This window comes from Spodoptera frugiperda, chromosome 5 (genome assembly GCF_023101765.2).
Source record: "Spodoptera frugiperda isolate SF20-4 chromosome 5, AGI-APGP_CSIRO_Sfru_2.0, whole genome shotgun sequence".
In the NCBI taxonomy this organism is placed as follows: domain Eukaryota; kingdom Metazoa; phylum Arthropoda; class Insecta; order Lepidoptera; family Noctuidae; genus Spodoptera; species Spodoptera frugiperda.
The window spans coordinates 4,536,487-4,546,779 of NC_064216.1; the positions used below are offsets into that span (position 1 = coordinate 4,536,487).

At 36.4% G+C, this 10,293-nt stretch overlaps 1 protein-coding gene across 1 annotated transcript; it reads left to right on the forward strand.

Moving 5' to 3' along the window:
- The first annotated feature begins 401 nt into the window (after positions 1–401).
- LOC118272114 (protein sister of odd and bowel) lies at positions 402–6,162 on the forward strand. The gene is made up of 2 exons (XM_035588458.2): positions 402–2,551; positions 5,205–6,162. The coding sequence occupies exons 1-2, from the start codon at positions 1,500–1,502 to the stop codon at positions 5,578–5,580; spliced, it is 1,428 nt and encodes a 475-aa protein (XP_035444351.2). The 5' UTR covers positions 402–1,499; the 3' UTR covers positions 5,581–6,162.
- Positions 6,163–10,293: the final 4,131 nt, after the last annotated feature.

A 10,293-nucleotide genomic window follows, 5' to 3' on the forward strand; every position in this document is an offset into this window, starting at 1 on the left:
CATGAGCATTGTTACTTGCCTGATTGGTTGCTTGGGTGCAAGTGCAGCTGTTGATCTTACTAGTTTAATTTTTTTGGATTTCTTCAATGAATCACAACATCATCTCCAAAAGAGAAGACACTATCCACAAGGGAACAATGAATTTAGAAGATAAACCATGGAACATTGAACATGAAGGCAAAATGTTTTAGTTCATCATTCTTAATGCTAACAGCTGAGGGGTGGATCACCCTTCCAGAGTGTTGTGTTTCCCCATCATTATAGCTTCAATGTCTTCAAGGCCAGAGTGAATAAGATGTTCTATCTTCGACTGCATTGTCACTTACCATCAAGTGAACTTGCGGTCAAATGCCTGTCTAGTTAGTCTAAAAATATACATTTTCTGGTTCCATATCAGTATTGCAAAGAAACAACAACATTAAACTTTAATTGCAAAGGCCCATAACACCATTAATGGCTTCAAACAGAACATCGCAAATATAAATTTTCGTAACCCTTAATTCAGTATTAAAACAGATTTACGCACCTCATTATACGATTAGGCTTTAATGTCTGATAAATATTTTATGAGTCCTTTTGATCAATATAAACTCCAAGAATGACAGCAACTCTTGAAACTACAGTCAGTTACATTCAGTCATAATTCATAGAAGAACCATAAAATTAGATGAAGTGACAATAAAGCAAAGTCTAATAAATTCGACGACATGAATTACGTCGGCAATTCTAAGCCATTATATTTTAAGCGCCTATTAACACATTAAATCATAATTGTAGGTGCATCTAATTTTACTGCTGATTCTGTATTCTGCGCCGCCAAATCAAAGGTAATATGAAATTAAGAGAACTGAACATAATTTTATTTAACTGCAAGTAATGAAAGACAAAATGATGCAGATCCATGAAAACATGCCAATATTATTAATCTACTCGATCATATAATATTGTATTCAAAACTATGTTTAATTGATAGACCCTCAACAAACAAAAGTACCCACAGGTGATATTTTCCGAACCGTATTGAACGGCACTTCACTCAATTATCCCTTTACCGATGCGCGTGACCCACTGACAAAACAAGCGAAGCGATCGCCGCATCACATTGTTTTCCCATAGCCCGAACGATTCCATTCAGAATCTCATTACACTTGAAAGGGGTTACAACAAATCTGGCGCAACGTTTTCTCATGGACGTGTCTGTCGTTAGGGCAGCGTGAGGTGACCATTACTGCGTACAAAGAGTTGCCTAAAATAGAGAGCTTTTGTGAGGCGGGAAGACAGGCGAGGGACGAGGTGGGGGCGGGGCGGTCGCCGGCTGCCCGGCGGCTCAGTCGCGCCGCGCCTCACAGCCGCCTCGCACGCCGCACCACGGAGCGTGCCTCTCGGACAGTGCACGCGCACGCGATACCTCCCCCGCCGCGCCCCTCTGATAACACGTGCACATAACACTAGTGGAAATCTACAGATGATATCAAACTCCCATTGAGCAAAGTTTCACAATGCAAGAACAAAGTTCATCGAGATCCAACAAGTCTACGTTAAACTCACTGGAAAGCGCGATCATCAAATTGAAAAACAACTTGCAAATACAGGACACTAAGACCACAGACATGAACGGTTTGTTGACTGCAGACCCACCGTCACCACATTCGGATGCCAAACCAAATGCAAGTAAGAGTCCCAGTTCTTCCCCATCTACAAACATTAATTTGTCTATTGCCTCCGCCGCATTGTTACAAGAAAACATGCTTCAAAGATCACTACAAGGAGTAGTTATATCTTTACAAAATGCAATGATGAGTTCACTGCAACAAGCAGCGTTACTACCCTCGAACTCTGCAGCTGCTGCAGCATTGAATTTACAAGCTTTAGAATCATATTTGACATTGCAACGTTTAACATCAGTATCCACTGTAAACAATACGACACAGCCCAGTACAACGGAAAATAGTTCATCATCTAAACAAGATATTCTAAGGATAGCGACAGCAAGTGCTAAAATAAGTGAAATAGATGCATCTGATACCTCAAAAGAATTTTCACCTAAAACACCTGAGGAATATCCATTATCTGATGCCATTGCGGCCGAAGATGTTGACTTATCTGAAGAAGTAGAAGAAGACTTGGCCCTTTTAGATAACGAAGATGAGTTTACATTGGAACAACATTTAGAATCAACATCAAAAGGTTATGGATATAGTTCGTCTCAGAATCTAGATAACGGGTACCCCAGTCTCCTCATGAATGCAATGTATCAACAACAAATGAATGGGAGTCCATCACAAGCTCCGTTATCTCCACAAGCTTCGAATTCTTCAAAGTCAACGAATAGTTCAACATCTTCGACAGGCAGTAGTGTATCAAATAAACAAAAGACTGGAGCAACTGGTCCCAGGACGAAGAAACAATTTATTTGCAAATTTTGTAACCGACAATTTACAAAGTCATATAACTTACTTATCCATGAGAGGACACACACAGATGAGCGGCCATACTCCTGTGACATTTGCGGGAAAGCTTTCCGACGGCAAGATCACCTGAGAGATCACAGGTAAAATGTTTTTACATTTTAATATTAAATAAGATACCTATAGATAAAATTACTTCTGAACCATTCAGTACTATTTTTTTTCTTAAACAGTCATGGTATCAAACTCATAATTTTTAATTTATATCTGTCTTCAAGGGGTTACACTTAATGGAAACAACATCTACTAATGAATCAATAAAGTCTCAACCGTATCTTATCCATGATTTATTTTAATTAGGCTTTAACGTTGCATTCTGTAATCGAACACCTGTTGATTTCTAAAACTGCCTCATTTGGGCCTTAGTCTTAGATAAAAGTAAGGTTCATTTGTGTTTTTCATCACAAAAGGTCCCCGTGGCGATGCTGTCAAATAAGATAAAACAATATTACAACCGTGTCGAGAAACATTTTAAGGTTCACGATACTCATTTTTCGATATCAATAAAAGATTTTGGTCGTCGGGTTTCAACGCGAAACGTTATGAGAAACTTTTGAATAATGGTGGGGAACGAATAAAATATTTTAAAACAAAAAGGGTTAAGTATGGACCGAGCAGATGGTATCGACAACTCTTTCGTCACGCTCGTAAATTATTTCACAAAACCGCCGCTAATCCCAAGAGGGACGATGTTTTAATTTTGGCTTTACATTTTGTTTTCTTCCCGACTCCTTCGCATTCCATATAAATCTCTGAGCATATCTGTTTTCATATCAAAATATTTATCCTTTTAAAACGTCTCTACAATGCACTCAAATAAGATGTTAGTGACCGTTACAAGAATCCAAATTCCAAACATCACGCGTCTTCAACACAATAAATATGATAATAGTGTTACAACAACTCTCAATCTATTTCTTTACTTATCTCCTCGAGATCCCCACCCAAAAAGAACTAAAGGTGTTGAATTTTTACACCTGTCTCTCGGCGATTTCCTCCCAAATCACCGTATCTCTGTGGCAATAAAATAAATTTCGTGTAGACGCCGGAGGGTTAACCCGAGCTCGGCTCGGCCCGGCCTGTCGATGTTCAATCGATGTCCGTTGACACGATACATTATAATGGACCGGAGCGGGCCTTCGACGGGTTTTAACAAAGCACGTGGTGATCCTGACGTGAGGATTAATATGGATGACAAAAAAAATAAAAAAAGACTTGGTAAATATTCTCCGCATACAAAATCAAGTTTCGATGTTCGAAATTTTTTTGTGTAGATTGAAAGGATAATGGACTTAAATTAATTTGTATCTTGTTTAGTAGGTAATATGGACGTCGATTTTTGCAGTCCTAATTTTCTTATTCATGCACGGTTTAGTTTGATTAAAATCATCAATTAGTATGGATAATGTGAATTTCATAGACCATCAGTCTGCATTGCAGGCTTAATTAATCAGTGTTGTCGCGTTGGTTCGAGTTAGGCCTAACGCGGCGCTCGCGCCGGTGTCACGATACGGTCGACTGCACGCGCGGCCGGCCCGTCTTAATCACCATCATCATCGCGTGTTTTAATATTGAAATTATTATTTCATTCATCATCTTGTTACTCGGCTTTATCGTCACCGATCTAACTAATCCCAACGATTATTACATGTATTACGTTACTTTGAACGGCTCGTAATTTTCTTGCCTCGAGTCTGTTTGTTTATACGATACGGAGATAATTTTCTCGAATTGTACACTCGATCGCTGGTCCCTCGTGCTGTGTTATTATTGATTACACGATGCTCGGTGTGTTAATTATACGTTGTATAGTTAAATTTAATTTGAAATCAGTTGCTATCAACATTTGTGAGAAATATAAACCATATGTTTTATTATAATTAAAACTTACGTCCGCGTAATTATATGCTGTTTTACTGGGTGTAAATCCAATAATATATAATTTATGGTTTCTCTAAAACGTTTTGTGCCGATAAATATTAGGACGTTTAAGTTCGTGATTTGTGAATGAATAAATTCATCTCGTTTGTTCGGATAATGTTTTGCAAATTTAAAGTAAGGGTGTAAATTTGTGATATTGAAAATAATGCTGTGAGGGAACTGAAATTTATTACCAATAACCCTGGGGCTCTTGTTTGCTTCCCGGCTGCTCCCACAAGGTGTGCAAAACACGCGAGAGCGAATGTTTCGGCGCCTGCAAACATGATGTATATATTGAGCTCAACTCATCTCTGCAACATGTTGAACATAAACAAGTTCACTGTTTAGATGCAATTTACACTCAAATAATGGAACATGTTACACAGACTATAAGTTAAAACGATAATAATTTCGCAACTGCTTTTAATAGATAAGTTAATTCTTTTCTCGGCAAATTTGTCTATAGTTAGTAGACATAATGTTGTACGAATATTTCAAACAAAAGCATTTAATATTCAGTTAACGATAAACTTTCAAAGATAGCACTTAGTTCCAAGTATTCAATATCCTTAGTCCGTACAATGAGTGAAGGTGGTTCGAACTCTCTAAGAACTTTGTTGCGTAAACATTTTACTGCCATAGAAGAAAAACAACGATGTTTTCTAAGAACATAAACTTCACATAAAACTTGACATTCTCAACAGTGACGCGTATTTCTTATTTATACCTTGTACATTAGATAGTGACAATTGTTTCTCATTTTCTATTAATCACTTAAAAAGGTTGAAATCTTCTAACAGTATATTCTTCTTTCAGGTACATACATTCGAAGGAGAAACCGTTCAAATGTCTGGAATGCGGCAAGGGTTTCTGTCAGTCCAGAACGTTAGCTGTCCACAAAATTCTACATATGGAAGAATCTCCCCACAAGTGTCCGGTGTGCAGTCGAAGTTTCAACCAAAGGTCGAATCTAAAGACCCATTTGTTGACACACACAGACATAAAACCATACAACTGTTCCTCATGTGGGAAGGTCTTTAGAAGAAACTGTGACTTGCGACGCCATAGCTTGACTCACAACCTCGTTGGAATATCATCAGTGAATACATCTCCGAGTGGCAGCAATGGAAAGAGTCCATTGTTAAATCCGAACTTCCCAATCGACAGCTTAGATACTGAAGACGAGAATTAGTATTTACGTGTATTAGTGGCAAATACAAAAGACTGATTTTTTACTCCTAACACGGTGCCTTTTAGTATTAAGTTATCTAAGGCATTAACTCATGCCATCAGTGACGAGACATTTGAACAAAAACGTGTTTTCTAAGGGTAGATATTGCGTTTAGTGTAAAAACTGAATTTATTTATGTTCTAAATTCCATGTTTATTATGTTTGTTCACGTTATGGTTTCTTTAGGTGATTTTTGAGTTTGGCAGCGGCAATTTATTGTGTAGAAATAAATTCTTGCAATATCCTTACTATGTTTGGGTCTTAGTATTATTTAGTTGTAGTTTTATTTCTCCTTAAATCTTGTACATTTTCTGATCTCATTTTGTGTCTGTAAATATAAATTATGGCTAAGTCAATATGTGCATTCCGTCCACCTATATGTTTGTGTAAAAATGTTTTATGTATAGAAGGGTTGTATCAAGTAATGTCTTCCTACTTTAAGGGATTGTTGAAAGCGAATTTCATTCGAACTTTCTCGAAGCCTTTGTATTATCCAAGATCTTATTTAGATGTTATTTTTAATGTAATTAAATTGATGAATTTTGAATTTGGATTTTTATTTCAATTGACGATGATTTGAGTCTATTTCTTGTTTAGTAAGAAACCATGTTCTTTTACCATTTAAATTTTAATCCGTTTAAAGTTGAATTAATGAATAAACATTATAAAAATTCTAATTACTCTTAGATTCATATTTTTTTAATAAGTAAAGTTTTCTTGTACACATCGTCATACGAAATGCAATGTAGCAAATCTCCACAATTTCCGCACTTCCTGTGTTCTTTATTTTAAGAGTCTAAAATTATATACCCCAGACTTCTGCGTAACGACAGTCTCAAATAAAATTATAGGTACCTGTTACAGATGCCTTCTCAGAAGCAAATGAATCATTTTGATGATCATTCCCATGTCTTTCTTAGGAAAAGACTTAATAATATTATTTTAACTTCTTGATTTCATAATGTATATTAGAATTAAACGTTGATTAAGTTATTGATATTATAGAAGTACCATAGAATATATGTAGATAAAAACTCTACCCAACACAAAAATACTTTTTCAAAACGATCCAGCATTTCTAGAAATCTCTAGAAACTAGCTCGTTCAAACTAACAACCTTTTCAGTATTTTGATATATAAAGATGGAGTTTACATTGAACTATTTCGTAGGTAATCTAGTCTTCTCTAGTAGACAAATCTATCCAAAATAAAAATTAAAGACCAACACAACTGAAAGTAATGCACAAAAGTTCTCAGAGCTTGCAATCACTCAATCAACGTGGCAATCTCCACACTATGCGTCAAACGAATTAACAAAACTGACCTTTGTCTGTCTGTCTGTCCGTCAAGTTTGAGAGCAACTTGGACTAGACTGATGAGACTAGTTGTTATTTATAAATGCTGCAACTAATACCTAGACTCGGTCTATAAATTGGAGATATGTAACATCTTAGTAGACATCACACTTCACACTAATATTATAAATGTAAAAGTTTGTTTGTTTGAATGTTTGTTCGTCAATCACGCTGAAACTACTGAACGGATTTTGATGATATTTGGTATACAGTATGAGCTGACTTGGTTGATAGGATACATTTTTCTCACGGTGACGCGGGCAAAGTCGCTGACAGAAGTTAGTTATTCATATTTTGCTGCTTCATTATTCAAGTGGTCGACAGAATCGAGAACGAGGTTTTAGGTTCAATATCGTAAAGGTCTGTAGCACGGAGTCTGCAATTATGCCAGGTGTATGACTTACCCGCCGTTACAATGAGACTCATAACATTTTATATTATGTGTACCAAAAATTACCCCATCAGATATTAAAAGGCATGATGTTATGTCCAGATCAAAAGGTTATCAAAACAAAAAAAAGCCAGGCTATGGGTAAGTAACGCAACTTCACCAGGGTGTTCTCCTATGTCGTCTCGTGGGTGCATTTACAAACATCCAAGTACAAATACACATGACACCCAGACCTGAAACAATAATTTGTGGATCACACAAAAAGTTACTCCGTACGGGAATCGAACCCGTTACAAGTTGCACGACAGCCGGTTACCCAGCCACCGCATCAACCGTGGAGTCGGTTAATTCATCGCCAACACCGCAAAGAGGCGAACCTCATACAACGTAGTTCGCCCCTTTGCGGTGTTAGCGACGAATTGTATCTGTTACAGCCAGAGTGATTAAATAGCAATTATTCATAATGACTGGTTATTATGAATAATCGTATAAAAATGTCAAATTCACTAGACAATGTAATAAATTAATCACTTTATCTAGATATTATTCATAATAGGGAGTCCAAGTTAGTCAAAGTAATAATACATGTGTAACTCAAAATGTCACAAGACTTTTACTTGTAAGAATAACTTGTAAGAATAAAAATTAATCTTTAAGATCAGAGACTAATTTGTTTTGGCATAAATTTGATTCGCATAACGTTAGTAGGCCTAATAACTTATGTAGGAAATGGTGGTGGTGAACTTTTAGTGCCCTATACATAATTCCGATCAAACTAATTTGCTATAGTTTCTGTAACAATTAAATAATAATGTTGGTTAAAAATTTTATATGCTATGCAACAAAAGTTAGTGACAGAACCGAATTGCTACAAAACCGACTCCACGTAGTCTTGTTTGTCCTACCCCTAGAGTGTAATTTAAAATCGCGTAGGCGCGTCCCGCGGGCTGAGGAGCAGGAGGCTGCTAACGAGCCACCGTGGCTGAGGCTGGCCGGCGTAGCCGGCCAACAAGCCGAAGGTGGTGACGGTGGTGAGCGAAAGCCATCTGCGACGATTAGCACGCGTGAGGCCGCCGAAGGCCCGCAGCGCCGGAGCCATCACAGAAACCCTGCCTGCTGCATGGTGCATGTTTGTTTGCATGCTGCTCGTTTTATTACATTATCCAAGTCTTCGAAGATAGTATATAAAATTGCTAGTTAATGTGATTAATTTTGTGTCATTTATCACTTTATCTAAATTGAGTAGACGTTATACATAATTGCTAGACAGTATATATAATATCAAGATTTATTACTTTGGCTGTAACATATCCATTATCTGACAACTATCCAATAACTGACCCATTACTGCAAAAATATTAATAATAACAACTTTACGAATCACCCCTTTGGGACAATTATAACAGACGTGTTATTTTATATAACGTTATACATATAACCATAGTTTACACCGCTATCAAACAGCAGATTCTCAAAAGGAACATCTGTATCAAACATAAAAATATTGCATTATCATAAAATGGTTTTACAATTTGAATTAAGTTCTGCATCAAATTAATAGATGGCGTTGCTTGTCACTTAATATGCGCATGAGTTGACAAGTCTTTCTGTTGCAGGTGTTATGAATTAATACGCCATTATTTCATTTCTAGCGAAAGACTCACTCGTACGAGTATCTAGATACTACATACTGATTAAGATTTAATCTTCTTTTCGTTGTTTATTTTTAATTACTTACTAATGTAGTATTTATACTTAGGTAATAATAAAAAAAAACAAATCGTGTTTATGTAATATAATTAATTCGAATCTGCAATCTATAAGCACTATTAAAAAACGTTGATGCATACTGAGAATTCGTAGATAATGGCTAATTATTTGTAGATAGAAGAAACAAATTATAATTGATGTACCAAAGTTTGTATGTAAGGCAATTTGACCTTATTTGTAACTACCAATTTCATCAAACTAGGTATAGCATTACATGCCGTAATGTGCACCTCTGCCTACCCTTCGGGGATAAAAGGTAGACGTTGCGTTGCGTATCAAACTAGGTCAGAAAAGAAACAGTGCCAATGTCAGTCTAGATAGAAAAAACACACCTCATTAATCAACTGTTGAATTGTATTTTATCTAAGGAATAGGTCTTTAACATTAAGTACTAGTCTCAGTACTCAAATGATGTGTGTCAGATATCTATAGACTTTAAAATCTTAATTTCTTTGTTTCTTAACTAGCAATGAGACTGTGAAAGAGAGTGCATCTTCAAAAGTGTTCATGGTTTGGTTCACAGCTATACACTTTTATATTATTACCGTATCTTTCCTAATATCGCCAGCACGATCAGATCACTAAATCAAAATCTGTCTACAACCAGAACACTAATCGGAAATGAAAAAAAAAACAATTCATAAAATCAGATGAATAAAAAACTAAATTAATTTCGCACTCAATCTGTTAAATGCATCCTTTCATCAAACTCAACAAACACAACAGATGCACTAATAACCGTAGTACCGTATAATAGACGCAAAAGTAGTAATTATAAAGGTCAAAGTAAAAGGCACGACGAAACACGACCATTAGTAACAAAGGACGACTACTGAGCTTGAAAAATCGTTTCAATTCAACACCAAATCGATGCAACGCAATTCACACGAATAAAAAGACTATTCGATCCAGTCCAACACAAAGACCCTTAAGAGTGTATCAAAATGACATAAAGCTCGATTCTTTTCTTAAACACAAAACACGTTTATAATGGTCCACATGTCTTACTTTTTTTTGTCAGTTTTCGGGAATAGATGACGTGTTAAAAAGGTAACAAATTGTACGCGTTCCCGGGCAACGTATCTCGTTTCTTCACCAACCGTCATATATTACGTCATTACGACGATTCGAAATTCGAAATGAACCGTTGCCGATTTT